At 34.4% G+C, this 23,642-nt stretch overlaps 1 protein-coding gene across 1 annotated transcript in view; it reads right to left on the bottom strand.

The window, feature by feature from the left end:
• The window catches only part of CNGB3 (cyclic nucleotide gated channel subunit beta 3), a 170,822-nt gene that overhangs the window by 59,192 nt on the left and 87,988 nt on the right, over positions 1 to 23,642 (bottom strand). Inside the window, exons 7-10 of the mRNA XM_004047247.5 lie at positions 20,729 to 20,779; positions 14,501 to 14,587; positions 11,327 to 11,391; positions 10,456 to 10,578 (exon numbers count right to left, since the gene is read on the bottom strand). Of these exons, the coding sequence (XP_004047295.5) occupies positions 10,456 to 10,578; positions 11,327 to 11,391; positions 14,501 to 14,587; positions 20,729 to 20,779 (326 nt within the window). The remainder of the gene's footprint in view (positions 1 to 10,455; positions 10,579 to 11,326; positions 11,392 to 14,500; positions 14,588 to 20,728; positions 20,780 to 23,642) is intronic.

The raw sequence follows: 23,642 nt of genomic DNA on the forward strand, positions 1-23,642 counted from the left end.
TGTCTGAAACCTTGATTCTGACTGTTGGCTGGGTTCCTCTGTTCCTTTCCACATTATGTCCTTTTGGAATGCCCAAGGTAGCTCCTTACCTCACATGTCTGATCCTGAGCTGGAAAGATTGGAACACTAGGGGGTGGCTGGGTATCTTTTTTCATTCAGCCTCTCAATGTGACTAGCTTGGGCTTCCTCATAGCATGGACGTCTAAGGTAGATGGATTTTTACATGAGAGCTGTTTTCCCCCAGAGCAATAGCAGCCCAGGTGGTAGCTGCCAGGTTTCCTATAACTTAGAAGCCCTATATCATCTTATAGTTGTCACATTGCATTTGTCAGGCAAGTCACTGAGGCCAACCCAGGTTCAAGGGAAGAGACATTTGAATCCACCTCTCAATGAGAGAAGCAGCAAAAAATTTGAGGCTGTTTTTAAACTACTACACTATTGATATGTGGGAATATTATAGAGATCAAATGTATTTATGCAGATGAGAGAACCTTCTATAGTTTAGATCCAATTGTTTTTACTAATGGAAAACGGAACAGCTGAATATTTCTTCTATTTTTCACCCACATATTATTATATTATTGAATACGTAAACCATAGCAGAGACAGAGGAGAGCTGAGCTCCATCTTCATAGGGAAATTACTGTTGATTGTTAATGGGCAACTGATTTAGAAATTTGGTATTGAAGAAAATCAGGTATGCTCAGAAATGTACTTGATAAAATTTCTGTACTTGAACAATTGCAAATGAAGAGGCTGAGGTCATTACAGACCAGATAGGAACAGGACGAGAAAAGAATATGATAAGGATTAGTAAAGAACATATAACATTCACTTAGCTATGTAGAGAGTCCTTAACATACTATGGTTTGATTTTATGATGGCATAAAAGCAATATCCATTCAGTAGAAACCATACTTTGCATATTCATACAACCATTCTGTTTTTCACTTTTAGTATGGTATTCAATAAATTACATGAGATATTCAACAATTTATTAGAAACTAGGCTTTGTGGTAGATGATTTTGCCAAACTGTAGACTAACGTAAGTGTTCTGTGCACACTTAGGTTAGGCTAAGCTATGATGTTTGATAGGTTAGGTGCATTAACTGCATTTTTGGCTTACAATATTTTCCAGATAGGTTTATTGTGATGTAAACTCATCAGAAGTCGAAGACATCTGTATATATATTTCATAATTCTTGTGCAGCTAGGCATACTATTTGGTAATTCTACATAGCTCTGATAACTTGGTCTGTATCAAGCATTTCCACTGAATCCTTTAAACACGTCATTTATATAAAGAACGTCTCCAGGTTTTGTTATAGAGGGACATTTAGATTTCGTGTGTCCCAACTAGCTATTTCAGCATCTTGTACAGACACAGAAAAGGAGTACTTTTTACGGAATCCTGCCCTAGTCGAGCTTTTATTTCTTATCTAGGTATGCCACATATAACATTAGCACTTTGGGTAACTGGGCATTAATCTTTGAACAAGGGTGATCTTTTCTTGTAAAAATAGTTTGAGATTTTAAGATCTTCAAATAGTAAGAAGTTGAGGTTTACAAAGAAAGAAAGAAACTGCAGTTGAAGTTAATATTCAAATAAAAACAGATCTAGAAAGAAATTACTCATTTTGAAATTCAATACCTTTTGAAGGACATAGGACTCTTTTTTTTTTTTTTTTAACCTAGTTCCTTGTTATAGGAACAGAAAAAATAATGAACTCTTTGGTAGGGCTTGAAAACCACTATGCCAAGAGAATAAAAATGTTACCACTGTATGATTTTTTTCTAGCAGTCTTCCTTGGACTTACTAATATCATAGTGAACTTGATGTCAAAGAGAACCACCTTGAAGAAGTCTGGAATTAATTTTATGGATTGCATTTTAACTTTTCAAATTCCAATTTATAATTTCCTATTACCTGATTTATTTTGGTCACAGGTTTTGGACCTGTGGGTCTCTTTAAATTAAGGAAATTTATTAAACCTGACATTACCCAAGAGTGAAGAGAAAAAAGATTCTCTCCCAACATGGTCAATTCCATGATAAGTGTTGGGATTACTTCCCCTCCAAAGTCACTCAAAAGTTTGTCCTACTTTAACAGGAACAAACATAAGAATTACTTTCTCCCATTTTCTTTTTTATGATTTTAAAAAATAACAATCAAATGTGCAATTTTGGCATGGATTTTCCAAATCTCAAGGGTTTGGCTTGAACTATTTTTTTGTATATTAAATAGTCTGCTATGTTAATTGGAAGTTTTCTGCCCTGACGCTTTGAGATTTATTTTAGCATTCTTTTCTCAGTCACATCTTACACCTAGACACGCATAACCAAAGGTAAGATTTGTAATTTAATTAGATGACCTCTTATTGATTTCCTAAGATTAGCTTAATTAGTCAAGTGTGTCCATCTCTAATATCTACATCCCAGTCAGATAGATCTTTTCAAAGAGATTCTATCTGGCTGGCTGAACACAAGAAGTATCTAATTATTACCTATACAATGCATCAACTGTATAACACATGATATATATATACATATACTTAGGCATACTTCAAGTTAAAGCAGTAAGGCAGAATTTGACATAAAGCCATAAAAATATTTAGTATGAAAATAGAAAGCCTTTCTCTGTTAAACAAACATAACATGCAATTTCCCCCAATATATTTTTATGAAACATTTTAAACAAACAGAAAAATTAAAAGAATTTTACAGTGAACACTCATATGCCCACTGCCTAGATTCTACCATTAACATTTTACTATGCTTGCTTTGTCACATATTCCTCCACTGATTTATCAATAAAACCTTCTTATTTTTTGGATGTATTTCAAAATAATTTCTAGACAGCCAGAAACTTTCTCCTAAAAACAGTACTTCAGAATATATATGTTAACTGGAGTTCAGTATTTGTTTAGAGTTATGTTTTATTTTAAATATACAGTTAAAGCACTAATGAGGCCGGGCATGGCGGTTCACACCTGTAATCCCAGCGCTTTGGTAGGCTGAGGCGGGTGGATCACTTGAGGTTGGGAGTTTGAGACCAGTCTGGCCAACATGGTGAAACCCCGTATCTACCTAAAATACAAAAAGTAGCCGGGTATGGTGGTGGGTGCCTGTAATCCCAGCTACTCAGGAAGGCTGAGGCAGGAGAATCGCTTGAACCCGGGAGGCGGAGGTTACAGTGAGCTGAGATGGTGCCACTGCACTCTAGCCAGGGCGACAGAGTGAGACCCTGTCTCAAAAAAAAAAAAAAAAAAAAAAAAAAAAAAAAAGGCACTAATGTTAAGTAGGACCATTTGGTGAATTTAAAGAAAGTACAGTATTATCTATAGGCATTATGCCATACAGTAGATTTCTAGGACTTACTCATTTTGCGTAATGGAAGCTTTGTACTCCCTGACTTACACTTCCCCATTATCCCTTTCCTCCAGCCCCTGGTAACCCCCATCCTACTCTCTACTACTACGAACTTGACTCTTTTAGATTCCACATACAAGTGAGGTCATATGAGGTCAGACGGTATTTCTCTTTCTGTGTCTTGTTTATTTTGCTAGGCATAATGTCCTCCAGCACTATCTATATTGTCACAAATGGCAGAATTTCTTTCATTTTAAGGCTGAATGATATTCTATTATATATGTGTATATTTGCCATATTATCTTTATCCTTTCATTAGTTGAGAGAAATTTAGGTTCCTTCCGTGTTTTGGCTATTGCGAATAATGCTGCAATGCTGCAATGAACATGGGAGTGCAGATATCTCTTTGAGATACAGATTTCAATACCTTTGGGTATATTTACAGAAGTGGCATTGCTGGGTCATATGGTAGTTATTTTGTTCTTTTGTTTGTGGATATCCAGTTTTCCCAGTACAATTTATTGGAGGGACTATCTTTCCTCATTGCATATCCTTAGCACCCTTGGACAGGCAGTTGACTATCTATGTATTCATTTATTTCTGGGCTCTCTATTCTGTTTCATTGGACCATATGTGTGTTTTTATGCCAGTTTCATACTGTTTTGATTATGGTAGCTCTGTGATATATTTTGAAATCAGGAAGTGGGATGCCTTTGGCTTTGTCCTTTTTGCTCAAAATTACTTTAGCTATTTGGGGTCTTTTGTGGTTCCATACAAATTTTTGGATTTTTTTCTGTTCCTGTAAAAAAATCATTGAGATTTTGATAGGGATTGCATTGAATTTATAGATCATTGTGAGTAGTTGGGACATTTTAACAATATTAATTATTCTATCCCTTGAATACAGATGTCTTTCAATTTATTAGTTTCTACTTTAATTTTTTTATCAGCATTTTGCAGTTTTCAGTGTACAAGTCTCACACCCCTTTGGTTAAGTTTATTCCAAATATTTTATTCTTTTTGATGCTTAATTTCCTTTTCAGATAGTTTATTGTTAGTGTGTAGAAATGCTACTGATTTTTGTATCATTTAATAAATTTTGACAAATGCATATACCTGTGTAACAAAACACATATTAAGACATAGAGCCTTGCCATCACTTTAGAAATTCTCTCAATTCTTTTCCCAGTCAATCCTTACTCAAATGCGCCAGAGGCAATCACCTGTTCTAATTTTTTTCTACCGTGGATAAGTTTGCCTGTTTTAGAATTTCACATAAATGAAATCGTACAGTATATATGCTTCTGTATAAGATGTCTTTTACTCAGTATGGTTTTGAGAGTTATTTATGTTGTGTATTGGTAATTTATTCCTTTTTATTGCTGCATAGTATTCATTGTATCTTTATACCACAGTTTGTTTATTGATTCACCTACGGATGAATACCTAGCCTGCCTCAAGTTTTTGCTTTTGATGAGTAGAGCTTCTGTGAAAATTCTTGAACAAGTTTTATTCTGTGAACATATATGTTCATTACTTTTGGGTAGAATACCTACATTGGAATTTTTGAGTTGTAAGGTAGTTGTGTTTAGTTGTAAAATAAACTGTCAGATCTTTTTCCAATATGGTTTTATCATTTCACATTCCCTCTAACAATATGTGAGAGTTCCAGTAACCCCATGTTATCCTGACAGCTGGCATTGTCATTATCCCAGCACTTGGTATTGTCAGTCTTTTAAATTTTAGCCATTGTGGTAAATCTGTAGTGGGACATGCAATTTTTAAAAGTACCCCTTCTATACTTATCTTTCTGTGTGGACCTTCCTAACTACCTCAATCCATCTTAGTCCCTAGTTTCTGTAAACTTATTACTGGAAGCAATGGCTATGAGGGAGAACGGTCTTATTAGAATGTAAGTGCTACAAAGGTAGGTGTTTATGAGCCTAGTAGCACACAATAGGAATTCACTAATATTTGTTGAATGACTGGAATGGATGAGTGAATGCATACCTAGACTTACTGAAATGAGAATGTAGGAAGACTGTATCTGTGAACACATCTGTTGAATCTCCTTCTGAACTCTCCCCTGTCATGCTTCTCACTGACCTTCACTTCCTTCTGATCCACTGATTCTTTGCTCTGGGTTTTTTCTTTATTGTTTGTTTGTTTGTTTTTGTTATATTCCAAGGGTGACCCTCTAGGAATTGTAATATAAATATCCTCCCTCTCCCTCTCCCTCTCCCCCCTCCTCCCTTTCCTTCTCTCTCTCTGCCATTGTCTGATCTCAGCTTTGAGGTATCTAGGACATCCTGAATAAATATTTTCATCTACCTAAGTCTCATCATCTTTATCTGTAAAATTAAGAAGGTGGATTACCTAAATTTTTCTAGCACTATGGTATAGTAATTCTGATTCCTTCCTTACCTCAACTAAAGTCAATAATTCCCATGATGCCTTGTTTACTTCTCTTTTTTTCAAAGAAAAGATACATTAGGGACTGGGACCATGGATTTGTTAAAAAATTTGTGCGCAGTGGGAAATTTATGTCAGAAAATAAATAAAATTGGGATATATGTGGACAAAAATACATTGGGAACATTTTTAAGTATCACATAATCTTAGGTACTTACTTGTGTTCTCCTTTTGAACTAAATATTTGCATTCTTTGTCACATTTTACAGTCTAAAGAAGGATGTTATTCACTCAATATAAATAAAAATGCCTTCTATTGATGTGAATAGAAATTGCTGTTCTGATGAGAATTAATGGAATCATAATAAACTTGACTTATTTTAAATGTTCACAGTGTTCCATTTATGCCCCACAGTCTGCTGCCTAATTCTAACTAGGGCAAAATTTGCAAATCCAAAGGCCTAATAAGCAACCTTCAATTTATAGGTCACCAGGACCATCACAAGGGTTAAGTTAAAAAATACTTTAGGTAATTATTGCAAAAACTTGGCTTACAAGATCAAAGGGTAACATGAAGGTATAGAAGGAGAAATTGATGTTAAAAAAACTGTTAGGATAAGTATACTAGTAACTGACATATGCAAATTATCTAAAAAGATAAGTAAAGAGGCTGCTTTTAAAAGCATTTTCATTGCAAGGGTGGCAACCTGTGTCCCTGACAGTTGGTAACAGGATTGTTGGAGCTTTGGTTTTGAGTGAGAATGCTTCAGTCTAAACGAGCAGAGCAGAATTGATGGGGTAATATTTATAGTCAGAGAATGTGAGCTGTATGATAACAAGGCTGTGGAATTTATCAAAACTAGTTTTGGGCCTAGAAAATGATCACTTTTAGTAGTTTTTCTGTGAGTGATTAAGAAAAATGGGTAGTTTCTAATCCTTGGGTGCAAGATTCTATTTGTACCCATGAAATCAAGCTTGTTATTTGGGTTATCGAATCTTTTATAGGTTTATTGTTTCTGGTTACTTGACCTGTCAATAATTATGTTTGGTGTCTCACACTTTGATGATATATTGGCCAGTTTCTCCTCCTTCTATCAATTTTTGCTTTATGGTTTTCTTTGAATGATTGTAAGTATTTTATTAGGTGCATACACATTTAGAATTGGAATATCTTGATGGTAGTAAATAAAATTTATAGGAGGCCATTGGTTTGGACTAAACTCTTGCACTAGGCCAAACAGACCGAAGCAAAATGGAATTACTCATGCTGAAGTTCTATGTCACCAAACTGAAACTAGGTTGTTTATCTGCCATTCCAAGAAATCAGGAGAGAGAGAAAGAGAGATAGCTAAATCCCCAAACAAGCCAGTTTTATCCAGCATGGTAAGGAAGTCCCCTCTACTTTAACCTTTACAGGGAAAGTAACTTTGAAATGACCAATCCGTTTTTGTTCTCTGTTTGCTTTCTTCAGCCCTTTTCTGCCTATGAAGCCAAACTCATTTGCTCAGCTCATCAGAACACTCATTTTATTTTATAGAATTGAGGTGTTGCGTGATTCTAGAATTGCAAATAAAAGCCAATTAAGATCATTAAAATAAATTTGTTGTAATTTTGTCTTTTGACAATCATGAATCAAAACTTTTATCATTATATGGTGAACTTTTTCTCTAAAATGTCTTTTGTTTTAAAGCTTATTTTGACTAATGTTAATTGACAATCTCTATTAGCATGTGAGTTTAGTTCACATTAATTTACTGCACATATTTGTCAGAGGTGTTCGAACCAGAGTGACTCCCTCTTGAAAAGGGGCTGGGTAAAATAAGGCTGCGACCTACTGGGCTGCCTTCCCAGGAGGTTAAGCATCCTAAGTCACAGGATGAAATAGGAGGTTGGTGCAAGATACAGGTAACAGAGAGCTTGCTGATAAATTAGGTTTCAGTAAAGAAACTGGCCCAAATCCACTACAACCAAGATGGCAATGAAAGTGAACTCTTGTCATCCTCATTGCTCATTATATGCTAATTATAATTCATTAGCATGCTAAAAGACACTCCCACCAGCACCATGACAGTTTACAAATGCCATGGCAATATCCAGAAGTTACCCTATATAGTCTTAAAAGGGGAAGAACCCTCAATTCTGGGAATTGCCTACCCCTTTCCCTGAAAATTCATGAATAATCCACTCCTTGTTTAGCATATAATCAAGAAATAATTGTAGGTATTCTTAGTCAAGCAGTCCATGCCACTGCTCTGCCTATGCAGTAGCTATTTTTTTATTTCTTACTTTCTTAATAAATTTGCTTTCACTTTATTCCATGGACTTGCCCCAAATTCTTTCTTGCACAAGGTCCAAGAACCCTCTCTTGGGGTCTGGATCAGGACCCCTTTCTGGTAACATACTGATCTATTTTAAATTGTCCTTACCATCTTATGTTGTGTCTTCTATTGTCCTGCCTTTCCTGTACTTCTCCCCAAAACTGCCACTCCTTATCTTTGTGTCTTTTTTTGGACTGGTTTGCTTTTTAAATTTCCTTATTCATTTTTTTCCCCTTATACTAATTTAGAAGTTATTCTCTCTATTTCTGTTCTTTAGTGGTTACTCACACTCATTTTCTACTGTACTCCAGGTTTGGTACATATGTTTGTGTTTTAGCCTTTGGAGATACTTCTTACTTTCTAGGGAACTCAGCAATCACTGAAAACTGTTGTGATTGTATTCATTTAGAAACTTATAACAAATAATTATAAGTAACTTAACAAAATTACAACAGGTAATTTGTCTTGCATTTTAGAGAGAGTATCTTGGCTACCTGGTCTATGATGTAGCTGGAATTAGAAATCCAAAACACTAGCACACTTGAAGTTTCTTATGGGCTGAAGCTGAGATTTCTTTCTTCTTGTTACAATGCAGATTTGGCCATTCCTTTCATTTTTCCTTACTCCCCCTCTCTCTTCCTGCTTTTATATACCTATATATTGTCTATTATTATATACTTAACACTGAGCTTGACACTGGGAACAAGATATAGTCCCCAGAAACTCCACAGAGAGGCATCTAGGTGTAAAAGGAGAAATAGCTTCACTTTCTGGAAGGCATTCTGATGCAATCCTATATTGTTTTGCTAATTTGAAAAAAACAGCTATCAGCCACAGTCACCTAATGATGTTGGATTACATATTCACTTTGAGGTAATTTTACTGTAGCTGGTATTTTAGTCAATTTTTATATAAATTAGTTGTTTATATCAAAGTAAATAATTCACATTCTAAAGGGAATTATTTATTTAGTAAATTTTCTGGAAATAGAGTGTCTGTGTGTGTGTTTCCCAATCAGTGGTCCTTCTGACTTTAAATTCTTTAAAATCGGTTCTGGTTGTTATAATCCCTTATGCATATCCAACTCACTCTAGGTAGTGTGTAATTTTGTAAGTTATTTTCCCTCTCTTTGCTCTATCCTATAATTGCTCTCCATCCCAAAGCTGCAGTGAGTTGCCCTTCAAAGTAATGCTGGGACCTGCTTTTTTTCCAATTTGGACATTGCCTTATTATATGTTCAATGTCATTTCACTGGAGCAGAAAGTTAGTGAAGTCAACTTTATGCCAGGTCTTTGTATTTTACCAAAAGGAAATTTCACTATTAAATAACCCAGTTGCCATTTCTGAGTCCTGATTCTACTGTTCTAAATTTTTCAAGTGATCTTTTTTTATTTCTGGGACACTTGCATACCTAATTGTCAAGTTTAATTTATGATCCTCATTACTCTCTAAGTATTTAATTGAGTTAGTGGTTATAGCTGACTCATAAACCCATAAAACCCTTCACTGGTAAACTAATTAGCCACTGCACCTGCCCTTTAAATAATTAACATTGTTCATTACTAACAATCAGCATCGGAGTTATTAAAAGTTACCTTACTGCTCAGTTGTCTAGAGGCTTTCAAACTTTTTTGATCATGATCCAGAGTAAAAAATGCATTTCACAGGCCAACTCAGGATACACACACACACACACACACACACACACATACACACACTCCCCTACTGTCTATCAGACAGACTCTGATATTTTCTATTCTATTATTCTCTATCTTCTTTCACTTAAAAATGTATTGACTTACTAAAGAGGTTTTTCAGCTTAAAAATTTTTATTTAGACCAATTCATGGGGTACTCGTGCAATTTTGTTACATGTATACAATGCATAGTGATCAAGTCAGGGTGTTTAGGGTGTTTATTACTCGAGTACAATACATGTTTTGAAACTATAGTCACCCTACTCTGTTGCAAACATTGAATATATTCTTACCGTATGTTTGTATCCTTTAATCCACTTTTCTTTATGCGCTCCTCTCCCCACCACTCACCCTTCCCAGTCTCTGTTATCTTTCCACTCTCTGTCTCTATGTGATCAAAATTTTTAGCTCCCACATATATGTGAGAACATGTGATATTTATTGTTTTGGGTCTGGCTTATTTCACTAAGACAATGACCTTCAGTCCCATCCATTTTGGTGCAAATGACATGATTTTATCCTTTTTTATGGCCAAATAGTATTTACCAGCCATTGAATGGGTTATGACAGCTTCAAAAACACTAGCTCTCATAAATTCATACAATGAAACAGAATGTTAAAAATAATCAATAAAGGTTTCTTTCAAAATCAGAACTTACTCATTTCCTTCCCCATCATACACCCATCTAGTAGTGCCAATTCCTTCATAGTTTGAAGCCCAGTAATAAACACAGGCATTAATGTGCAGAATAAACAGCAAGTATCCAGTTGTTCGAATAACTCTGTCAGAGAGAATAGATGCAAAGTAAGATTCATGTTGTTTCTGAAATACAGCCTATTTTAACATTTTCTTTTCCTTAAAGTCACCAGCGAACCCCTTGCTTTGGATTTGTGAACTGTTAACTCTCATTAGTACAGTACAAAGTGATGGTGCCATTGCATGTTTTCTGATGGCAATGTCTTGACTGGGATTGACAGAGTGTAAAGAAAAAAAAAAGAAAAAGAAAACTTCCTCTCTTTTCACAGATGTTGTGGGTCAACTCCATGAAAGACATGCCTCAAGGGTCACTTCTTCAGTTTAAGTCCCATAAAATACACTATGTTAATTTAACTGGATATCTCTGAAAAGCTCATGAGACTTTATGCTACGATGAATGGCAACTAGAGGTTTCAGTGCAAGTAAAATTTAGAACAACGAATGAAATTCAGATTAGGAATGAATTATCATAAGAAAGGTTTAAAGTTAACTTGCAAAAGAGTATGTTTTTCTGTACTTGTTTTGACAGAGGCAGATAATAAGTCCTATTTTCTTAGTCCAGTATTCTTCTAAAATCTGATATGATTTTCATACTCTTATTTCACTTAAAATATCCACATCTGTTCTAGAACATAGTCCTATATTTTATATAGCCAGAGCTGAAATTATATCCTTTTTTTTGAAGAGGGAGGTCATATCCCTGCCAAATTCTGTCTAAAATGTTGTACCATTGCTTTTTCCCCTTCCCCCAAGTATACTGAGTTATACTTTACCTGTAGATATATGCTTTGTCCATTATAGACTCTAGGTGATGATTAAATTCAAAAAATGAAGTGTACTATATAGAAAAGCAAAAGAAATCCAAAAGCATGTTAGTCTTAAATATATATATTTAAATAAAACTATATGAAATAGATTTTATTACTGAAAATAATTTTATTCATATGTCTTTTTAAAAAAACCAAGATCCTGTTTAGTCGTATTTTCCTCTGGACAGTACATTTTATAGCATGGTATTATACTTCCAGAGCTTTATTTTGCTTTATTTTATTGCTACCCTGTAGTTATAGTCTTATTTTTAATGTTTGTTGAAAATGAAACTTAAAAAACATTGTTTTCCTTTTTGTTTTGAAAGCATGTAGTAGAACTCTATTTCCCAACAATTAAAGTCACACTCTCCAAAAACATACACAAAAGAGGAGAAGTATAATGCATTAAAGTTATAAATAGATGTTAAGTCTTATTGCTCAACACTAGCATTATTTTTCAGTGAATTGCATTAAATGTGTATTTGTTTAAACAAAATTTAAAGTTCAGTAAGTATTAGCGTTGGCCGTTCTTGACATTATTCAAAGATACAAAGAGTTTATGTGCATCTGATACAAGCAGAGTTACTATTTCCCTCAAGGTTTTTTCTTGCTTACTTCTACTTTTATCTCAACCTTTTCTGCCTGCATGCACTCCTACTTCCTATTTCCTACTTCCTACTTCCTCTTTTGTTTCTATAGGCAGTAAAGTATGGAATCCAGAGCCAAATGCCAGTTCTATCTCTACCACTTACTACTGTGTAACCGTGGAAAAGTCTCTTGCTATTTCCGTGTCTTGGTTTCCTCATCTGTAAAATGAGATCAGTAAGAAAAGATGCCCCCCAAAAGGGTTGTGTGCATACATGAGTTAATATATTTAATGTGCTTCAAATCATAGACTCTTACAGATAGAAGTGACTGCAGAGATTACTTAGTTCAAAATTTTGCCCAACGTAGATATGACTGCAATAGAACGTTTAGAATTAAAAATAGTACATGTAATAGTAATGACTATTTAACTAGAAATATACACAAATGATTTGTTTTTCCAGAGTTCCTAAGTAGGAAAAAACTTCTTAAACACTCAGATTATAATTTAAATGTGTGGTAATTTGTTTATTGTGCTCTTAATACAAGTTTGCACAAAGGCATGATTTTAAATTTAGCTTAAGTGTTCACTAAAAATAAAATGCATATTCATTTGTTTTCTCATTTATAACTTGGAGACATATAGATGATAAATATTTATCCTAGGGAATTGTGCATTAAGATGACACCCTTATAAATAAGTTATATGAATGGACTATGGGGCTTTGAAAAGAAGATTAATGTTGACTGTCAGGATCTCCTATATTTAAACATCTAATGGATAGAGAGGGCTTTTGGACATTTTAGGTTACAGAGATGGGGAATGAAGAGTTGGCATTTTATAAGCTTTTATCATAATGCCAGATAAACTCCTAAATCTATAGAAACCTGAGAATTTCTGAAAATTGTTTATGTCCAAGCAGGTACCTTCTGAAATTTCCATGTGAGACTGAAAATTTGATAAGGGATGGCCTGACCACTAGACTGCTTGGAACATTATTGTGTTCCACCTCCATTTATTCTCACATTCCATGGTCAAACCAGAAGTCTCTAGAGTTGTCTCAGATGTTTGGAAATAAGGGATAAAGAACCTCTGAAGTTTAAATATCAGAGCAGAGAAAAAAAACCCTTTCAGCTTGAGGCCTACCCAGTCAATCTGATTATAATAAAGAATTTGGAGTTAGATAAATGTGATAGAGTTCAGACACTGCCCCTCACATGCAGTGTGTCTGGACAGATTTTTCCGCCATGCTAATTCTCATTTTCTTCGTCTCTAAAATGAAGTTGTTGGGAGGAATCAGTGAGATAATGAATATAAAGTTTTAGCAAAGTGTGTAGCCTCAAGTGTGTATTCAACAGACAGCTGCAACTATTATTGTCGTTGTTGTTGTCAAGATCTGCTGGTGTTACCAGGTTATGTTATCTTGTCTTCCCAAGATGCAAAATAGTTAATTACCTACAATTTATAAAGTCTTTTGTGATCCCTTTAAGAAGGTTGTTTTTAGAAATATATTGTTGCTATTGTTAAAGATTTACATGAAATTTCAATTTCTGACCCTCCTCAAATTCTTTTTAGGTATCAAATGAAGCTATAAGTTATAAAGTATTTATGTCTTATAACCATTTTGAATAGGTAATACATTCACATAGTTCAAAAACAATATGAAATATATACCTCCAACAGTCTCACTCTTACTCTTGCCCCTATCCATCCTGATTTTCCTTCCTGCTTTCCCTTGCCACCTCAGGTAACCACTTTGATGAGTTTCTTTTTGTAGCTTTTAAGTGTTTATGTAAATACACAAAAATTGAATATTTTTCCTTTTTTGTTATACAGAAGGTAGTATTGTTCTATAAACTGTTCTGTAACTAGCTTTTTTACTTAGCAATTTATCTTGAAGTTTTTTCCATATCAGTACATAAAAAGCTTCCTCTTCTTTGTTTTAAAGCTACAAAATGTTCTACTATATAAATTATATAAATATATTTCAGTATATTTAACTAATTCCCTCTTGAGAAACATTTGAGTTATATTCAAGTATGTAAGTAAATGTGATGTGAAAGTATGTGCTCACATACTTGTGAAAGCATGTCTGTGATGTAAAAGTATGTTTAAATTTTTTTTAGAATTACAAAATTTAAGATGAGTAAGATAATTTAGGGTAATCTAACCTAACCCCTTAATTTTACACCCCATATACCATGCATTCAGCAACTGAAAAAGGACAAATAGAAAAAAACAAAAAGTATAAAATACTCATTTGTAATTATAGCTAAATTTAGAAATACAAAGCATCCCTATTTTAGATTATAAAAAGATGTTATGAGATATGAAATAAAAACCAGGAGCAACTTTCACCAGTAGACATTTTTTTCTTCATTCATTAAAAAAAATTATAGCATTGATGAGGGCAGAAAGATGGAGAAGAGTTTGGGAAAAATTAAGAATATTGATAATTTTAAGATACTTTAAATTGTTTCAAGATTTCCATTATAGGGAAATAGAAGTATTTCCATTATAAGGGAAAAGACAATTAAATATAGTTATCTTACCTTTAACATCCTATTTGCTCTAAATATTGGATTAAACCCAAAGAAGAGGTAGCAAATATCAAATGGTATTATTGATGCGACATCCAACTGTTGAAAGAACACATTCACAAATATGTTGTGTTTACATGCCTTTCTGGGAATGGATGGATTTACGTTGATGTCTGTAAAAGTTGACCAATCACAATATATTATTTGTTGTTTAATCCAAAACTGCTTTCAATTAACTATGCATGGGGCTTTTTAAGGCGTATTAGCACCATGAAAACTATTTTGTAGCCTCCTTCCAACATATTTCATTTCCACCTCCATGCATCTGATCTCTCCTTAGGCATTGCATTTACTGGGATTTTTATTGAGCTGTCACATATACAATGGGCATAGTTGCTAATGTTAAAATACGTTTTAACAGTGTTTTTAACATGGGGCTCTTCGACTAAAAATCAAGTCCATTCTTGATTTTATTTGAAAGCATTGTACTTTCATTGTAGTGATATATTTTTACGTTTCAGCCAGTTCTCCTGTGTTCACAGTTGATTATATTGTGGTTCATTTAGGCTCTTCAATGCTTTCTACTCTTGTCTACTTTGAACCATTTTGCTACCAATAAACTGCTTTAAAAGTATCTATCAGAGCCTGTGCAGGCTGAGAGAGGAGAGCAAAGAAATCAATAATGTTTGCAATTAATCAGCAGCTCTGATGGGAGAAGGTATTGAAAATATTATTATAGCTAAGAAATTTTCAAAAATTGTCATGTATTAAAATTATTTTGGCCTTCTGTTACCCTGGTCATTATGAAATGACAATGTCATACTTCATACTTTCTTGATGGCAACAACAATAAGAAATTCTTTTGTGTAAAATAATTATTCATTTTTATTAAATTTTACATGGTCTTAATAGGGTATATGAAAAACTTTAAGACATTTTAAGACAATTAAGAGCAGTTAAGAACATATTGTAAGGCCACACATATAAAATAGAGAGCTGAGGAAGTCCTAGACAGAGGAATCCAGCAAGACAAAGAAATAAAGGGCATTCACATCAAAAAAGAGGAAATCAAAATATCACTGTTTGCTGATGATATGATCGTATACCTAGAAAACCCAAAGACATCTCCAAAAGACTCCTAGATTTGATAAACAAATTCAATAAAGTCTTCAGGTTGTGAAATCAATGTACACAAATCAGTAGCACTGCTATACACCAATACACATACAAAAATGACCAAGCTGAGAAGCAAATCAGGAACTCAATCCCTTTACAACAACTGTAAAACAACAACAATAACAAATCCCTAGGAATATACTTAACCAATGAGGTTAAAGATCTCTACAAAGAGAACTACAAAACACTGCTGAGAGAAATCACAGATGACACAAACAAATGGAAACACATCTCATGCTTATGGATTGGAAGGATCAATATTGTAAAAATGACGATACTGCCAAAAGCAATCTACAGATCCAATGCAATTCCCATCAAAATACCAACTTTTTTTTCACAGAATTAGAAAAAACAATTCTAAAATTCATATGGAACTAAAAAAGAGCCCTCACAGCCCAGGCAACCCTAAGCAAAAAGCACAAATCTGAAGGCATTACACTACCAGACTTATAGTTAGAAAAACAGCATGGTACTGGTATAAAAGTAGTAGTACATAGACCAAAGGAACAGAATAGAGAACCCAGAAGTAAAGTCAAATACTTATAGCCAACTGGTATTGAACAAAGCATACTAAAACATAAATTGGGGAAAGGACATCTTGTTTAATAAATGGTGCTGGGAAAACGGGCAAGCCACATGTGGAAGAGTGAAACTAGATCCCTATCTCTCACTTTATACAGAAATCAACTCAAGATAAATCAAAGACTTAAATCTAAGACCTAAAACCATAAAAATTGTTGAAGATAACCTTGGAGAAACTCTTCTGGACATTGGCCTAGGCAAAGAATTTATGACTAAAGCCCCAAAAGCAAATACAACAAAAATAAAAATAAATAAATGGGACCTGATTAAAAATGTTTCTTCATATAAAAAGAAATAATCATCAGAATAAACAGGCAACTCACAGAATGGGAGGAAATATTTGCAAACTGTGCATCTGACAAAGGACTAGTATCCAGAATCTACAAGGAACTCAAACAAATCAGCAAGAAAAAAAACAAATAATCTCTTCAGAAAGTTGGCAAATGCTATGAATAGATATTTTTCAAAAGAAGTTATACAAATGGCCCAAAAACATGAAAAAAACGCCCCCCCCCCAAATTGCATCATATCATCAAACCTCGATGATTTTACTCTACAGGTATTGATCTTTGTAACAAGTTAAGAAGTGTACAGAACAGTAATTAAAATAATGTATTTAAAATGAAAAAGCAGGCACACTGTTGACCTGTCTAGTGCTACTCTAAAACCTATAGTTTTCAGCTCAAATCATAATGATTTTTTTACTTGCTTTCTATTCAATTGCTCAACTCCCCTCTCAACTCCTCTATGATTACAGTCATTAGTCATTAGCCATTTTAATATTAACACATTGGCACAGATTTCTGTAGATCAACCATCTGATCCAGCAATCCCACTACTGGGTATCTACCAAAAGGAAAAGAGTCATTATATGAAAAAGACACATGCACATATAGGTTTATTTCAGCCCAATTCATAACTGCAAAAAATATGGAACCAACCGATCTTTGTAACAAGATTTGTACAGAACAGTAATTAAAATAATGTATTAAAAATAAAAAAGCAGACACACTGTCTGCTTTTTAGTGACCTATCTAGTCATTAAGGAAATGCAAATTAAAACCACAATGAGATACCACCTTATTCCTGAAAGTGGCCATATTAAAAAGCCAAAAAACAATAGATGTTGGCATGGATGTGGTAAAAGGGGAGTGTGTATGCACTGCTGGTGGGAATGTAAATATGTAAAACTTCTATGGAAAACAGTATGGACATTCCTTAAACAACTAAAAGTAGATCTACCATTTGATCCAGCAATCCCACTACTGGCTATCTATCCAAAGGAAAAGAAGTCATTATATGAAAAAGACACATGCACATATAGGTTTATTTCAGCCCAATTCATAACTGCAAAAATATGGAACTAACCTAAGTGGCCATTAACCAATGAGTGGATAAAGAAAATTTGGGTATATGTACACCATGGAATAATATTTAGACATAAAAAGGAATCAATGTCTTTTGCAGCAACTTGGATGGAGCTGGAGGCCATTATTCTAAGTGAAGTAACTCAGGAATGGAAAACCAAACACTATATGTTCTCACTTATAAGTGGGAGCTAAGCTCTGAGTATGCAAAGGCATACAGAGTGATATAATGGACTTTGAAGACCAGAAGAGGGGGTGTGTTTGGGGTGGGACAAAAAAACTGCATACTGGATACAATGTACACTACTCTGGTGATGGGTGCACTGAAATCTCATCATTTACCACTATATAATTCATCCATGTAACCAAAAACCACTTGTACCCCAAAAGCATAGAGTTGAGATAATTAATTGCCTAACAATTTCAAAGCCTGCCGATATTGAACAAGAATAGAACTTCTGGTTTGAATTAACCAGATTAGCTATTATAAACAAATTACTTACTAAAAGTATTGGTTTAGAAATTACATCATATCATCAAACCTCATTGATTTCACTGTACAGGTATCGATCTTTGTAACAAGTGTACAGAACGTAATTAAAATAATGTATTTAAAATAAAAAAGCAGATACACTATTGACATAGTGCTACCCTAAAACTTATAGTTTTTGGCTTAAATCATAACGATCTTTTTGCTTGCTTTCTATTCAATTGCTCAACTCCCCTCTCAACTTCTCTAGGCAGACAGTCATTAATCATTAGCCATTTTAATATTAACACATTGGCACAGATTTGTGTAGACAGAGATAATTCATTTCTCATTGAACTGTAGAAAATTGAATTGAAGTATTGACCAACAAACACTAAACCCTGTGCAAGACAATTTGCAAAGCATGTTGGGGTTGAAATAGGAGTAAGATATTGTTTCTATTCACAAGAAGTTAACAAGCTAATAGTGAATGATCAGGTACAAAACTACAGTCATTTGTCACTTAACAACGGGGATATATTCTGAGAAATGCATTGTTAGGTGATTTCATCTTGTGAATATCATAGCATGTACTTACATAAACCTAGATGTATTGCCTACTACACACGTAGGCGGTATGGTATAGACATACAAGCCTAGGCTTCTAGGCTACAGGCCTAGGAGCATGTTACTGTACAGAATGCTCTGTATATTACAGTATATTATTGTATGTTACTGTACAGCATGTTACTGTACTGAATACTGTAGGGAATTGTAACACAATGGTAAATATCCTTGCATCTAAACACATCTAAACATTGAAAAGGTACAGTTAAAAATATGATACGAAAGATAAAAAATGGTACACCTGTATAGGATACTTACCATGAATGGAGCTTGCAGGACTGGAACTTGCTCTGGGTGAGTCAATGAGCGAGTAGTGAGTGACTGAAGGCCTAGGACATTACTGTACACTACTGTAGACTTTATAAACACTGTAGAGTTAGGCTACACTAAATTTATTTAACAATTTTTTCTTTAATAATAAAGTAACCCTAGCTCACTGTAACTATTTTACTTTATAAGCTTTTGAATTTTTAAAAACTTTTTTACTCTTTTGTAATAACACTTAGCTTAAAACACTCATTGTGCAGCTATACAAAAGTATTTTCATTATATATGTATTATATAAGCTTTTTTCTATTTTAAAATGTTTTTATTTTTACTTTTAAGCTTTTTTGTTAAAAACCAAGACACAAGCACACAAATTAGCCTAGGCTTACACAGGGTCAGGATCATCAATATTACTGTCTTCCACATCCACATCTTGCCCCACTGGAAGGTCTTCAGGCTCCATAACATGGGTGGAGCTGTCATTTCCTATAATAACAATGCCATCTTCTGGAATACCTCCTGAAAGATTTGCCTGAGGCTGTTTTACAATTAACTTTAAAAAAAATTCATAGGAGTACATTCCAAAATAACAATAAAGAGTATAGTATAGTAAATACATAAGCTAGTAACATAGTTGTTTATTGCCATTATCCCCAGTATTATGTACCATACATATTTGTATGTACTATACTTTTATATGACTGGCAGCCCAGTAGGTTTGTTTACACCACATCACTGCAAACAGGTGAATAACACATTGCACTGTAATGTTATGATGGCTGTGATGTCACTAGGCAATAGGAACTTTTCGGCTCCCTTATAATCTTATGGGACCATCACCATATATGTGGTCTGTCATTGACCGAAATGTCATTATGCTAACACAAATTAAATATATAAATTAATTTAGTCCTTATTCAAACTCAGGAAAGTAAGAGTTTGGAATAAGCTTTATGGCATTACAAAAGTATTCATCCTCTTTGTAGAATTCATCAAAGCAGCATAGAGATCTTTTATGAATATGCCTAAGTATGTGGCAATATTTAATAAAGAAAATTAGTCAGAGATTAAAAAAAAAACAATTGAAAGGGATGTTAATCACTGTAGATTTCCAACAGGGATAGTCTGAGACCTAAACCCAGATTTGTATTTTTAAACAAACTCTGAGACCACTAAAGAATTGTCTTTGAAGTGAGAGGCTAGAGTTCACTCTAATTGGGTAAACCTAAATAACCCCTGACCTATGCCTATTTCTCAGAGAACAAAGTACTTAGAAAATAATTACGGGCAATAAAACGTATGTTTTAGGAAAGGAAGATTCCATGTTATCTAAACAATTGCTTCTCTTCTATTAATAATTTTTATTTTGAATATATGAGAACAAGAAAGAAGCGGGAGTAAAAACAATTTTGCAAACCTTTACAACATCATGCTACATGAATTTGGGGCTAGAATTTTGTAGGCAAGACAAAGTATACAACCCATATTCCTTTACTGATGTGTAAATTAGAATTCAAATGTGGGCACTAACTTATTTTGGTCTGCTTAATAAGGGCTTATATGTTGAATTACCCACTTGTACATACAAGGAAATATATCAGGTAATTATTGAGAGGCAGAAACTTCAGGCTTATCGTTGTCTAATAAAACTTCGTATGTATAAACTTTGTTTATAGAAATCTATAGATGGGATTTAAAGTCAAAATGGTAATAGATCACGTGAGCAACTTTGAAATTGTTTGAGTCACCTACCTGAAATTTTGTAGAAGTCCTGTAGTGTTTCCTTAGCTCATCTGAATCCACCTGAAAGATATTTGTATTTTCATTAATTTTAGCCAATTTCATCAATTATTTTTTTCTCACTTTTAAATTTATAACTGTTTCTCTTGGTTGGTTCCTTCCAATCTCAGCCAATAAATATGCTCCATATTCCCAGGTATTAAAACAAAAAATGTTTGACTTTAGTTTTCTTCTTACTATTGCCCTATTGTTTGCCACAATCAAGCTTCTCAAGAGAGTTGCCTACCTGCTTTACTCTATATCCTTCCCTCACATTCATCCTTAACTCATGGCAATTTGGTGGCAATTTGGCTTCTTCCCGCTTCTCTCATTTCATCAAGGCTAACAGTGCAAAGGTCACCAATGATCTCGTAATGATCATACCCAGGATATCCTTTATGGCACTTAGCATCCTGTTATGGCATTCATCATGATTTGAAATGACACATATATTGCTTGGCTCATTTATTTAAAATTAGTCTACTCCATTAAACGGTAATCTATCTGAGGACAGGTTTGATTTTGTTTAGCAACTAAATTTAACTAGTACCTAGAATATACTAAAAGTCCAATAAATATTTATTAACTGAATGAATAAAGAAATGGAGAGATGAATCAAACCTCTGAAGCATTAAAAATTTTTTTGGACAATTTTTTTCCATGAAACTTTTTCTTTTCAAAGAATCTGTAATCCCACTCTTAGTTTACTTTATATCTTCACTTCCTACTTTTCAGTGTTCTTCTTGGATTCTTGGGCTAGTCATTTAAAAGTCAACATTCCCCAGGATTTAGCTCTCTTCTCTTTTCTCTTCATACTTGCTTCCTGGGAAATCTGACCCACTTTTATAGTTTCAGAGATTACCGTGCGGGTTGATGCTACCAAATCTCTACTTCCACCTAATATCACTTTCTTGAGCTGTTGATGGGTAAGCAACTGCCCATTGTCCTCTTCACTTAGCAGATCCACTGCACCAAACCTGAATTCATCATCATTCTTCATTCCCCTTGAGCCAAACTGCTGCTCCTCCTGCTTCCGAGTATCCTATGAGCAATCTCATCTACACTGCTTAGTGGTCCTACACTGCACATTCTCCCTCAGCCCTCATACAACCAATAGCCAAGTTCTACTCATTCTTCCTAAAATTTTCTCATGTCCATTCTCTGCTTTCTGGCACTGCTGTCTCTGCCTTTAGTCTTGTTCCCCTTGATCCATTCTACAGTGGCAGCCAGATGACCTCTAAATCAGATCACCAAATCCTCATTTATGTCAAATCCTGCAACTCCACATGATTTTAAGGAAAAAAGTGCAAGCACCTTTTCAGGGTATACAAAGCTCTACTTTCTGTATTCCACTCGCTTCCCGGAGCATCCCAGAAACAGAACCCACTCTGTTCAGCATTTCCTCAAATGCATCAGAGTGATGCCTTTGCCCGTGCTGTCCCAGAGCTCAGAACATATTTTTCTTTTTTTCTTGTGGAGGAAAAAGGTGCAGGTAACTCCAACTCATCCTTCAAGATTTGGACTAAGGGTCTTCTCTGTCAGATGGTTTTCTCTGAGCCTTATAGCACCCTAGGCATGCCTTTTCATGACTCACAACATAAAATCCCACCATTTTTCTTTTGTCGGTCTGTCCTAGACAGTCTGAGCTATGTAAGAGAGTAGGGTCCAATCTTTGTCCTCTATTTCCTCAGTTCCTAACACAGTGTCTAACACACAGTAGGTGTTCAATAAATGTGTGACAAGTGATAGATGACTACAGTGGCATTTGTTAATATTCAGACCTAAAATAATTAATGTAATATTGGACTTGTATGTTTCACTTATATGTAGTAAAGGATTTTCTAAGGGCTTTTAATTAGTTGACCAAAGCATTACAACTTGGACACACAGAAGTAGCGTCTTCTAACAATTATCATTCAGGCTGTCTGGAAGTTTTAAACTGCTGCTTGAGCAATGTTAAAGATTGGTTAGTCAACTCCCTAGTTACTCCCCACACTACTGACTTTTTTGGCTATAATTTTTACTCATATACACGTACTAAATTTTACAGAAATATATGACATGCTCATTTAATGATTTTTACTGTGAAACAAAATGGCTTACTGAGCCACGGGTAGACATAGATACAGTTTCAAATAAATAGTGTTATAAATCATGTACCACAAGAGTAAAATCAGTCACTTCCCTCAAAGTTTATATGGGACAGCCAGATAGATATCAAGTGCTAGACAGTTAAGTTAAAATACTACCTCCACCCTGCACTCAGGAAGAATGTTCTTAGCATATTTGTCTGTTTACTTTCAAGGTTGTCTATGATTCTATGATTGAATAATGTAAATGCAACTAAAACTTGCTAGATTAAATGAAATGTGATTTAGTGATTTTAAAATCTATCTTCTTTAGAGCAGTAAATAAACTTGGCATCATTAGCCTTATGAGGATCAGCATGCTTACCGGTAACAATTAGGTACTTATTTTTAAAATGTCACCCCACTTAATTCTGTCTCCCTCTTTTAAGCCTCACCATTATACCAGCGACATTTCTTCAGGGGAGGCTTACTTTAGGAAGGATATGCTAATTGCACCTAAATCCTTTTCCAATAGATAGCTTTTGAAGAAGATCTACTCAGGTGTTAGTATATTTACTTAGTATTCACCTCTTCTTTCCGCTCCTACCCCCCCAACCAAAATGGCTAAATCCATTTATTCCAAAATAAAAAGCAAAATAAACAGAAGTTGCATCACCAGGGCACCATGACCCCATCCTTGCCTCCCTTCTCTGTCCCGTACTATCAATAAAGAAATTTCCCAGCCCCAAATAATTACTAGAACCTCCTCCCCATGTACCAGCTTCAACCTCCTCTATGTATGATACAGGGGGTGGCCC

Source organism: Gorilla gorilla, chromosome 7 (assembly GCF_029281585.2).
Source record: "Gorilla gorilla gorilla isolate KB3781 chromosome 7, NHGRI_mGorGor1-v2.1_pri, whole genome shotgun sequence".
In the NCBI taxonomy this organism is placed as follows: domain Eukaryota; kingdom Metazoa; phylum Chordata; class Mammalia; order Primates; family Hominidae; genus Gorilla; species Gorilla gorilla.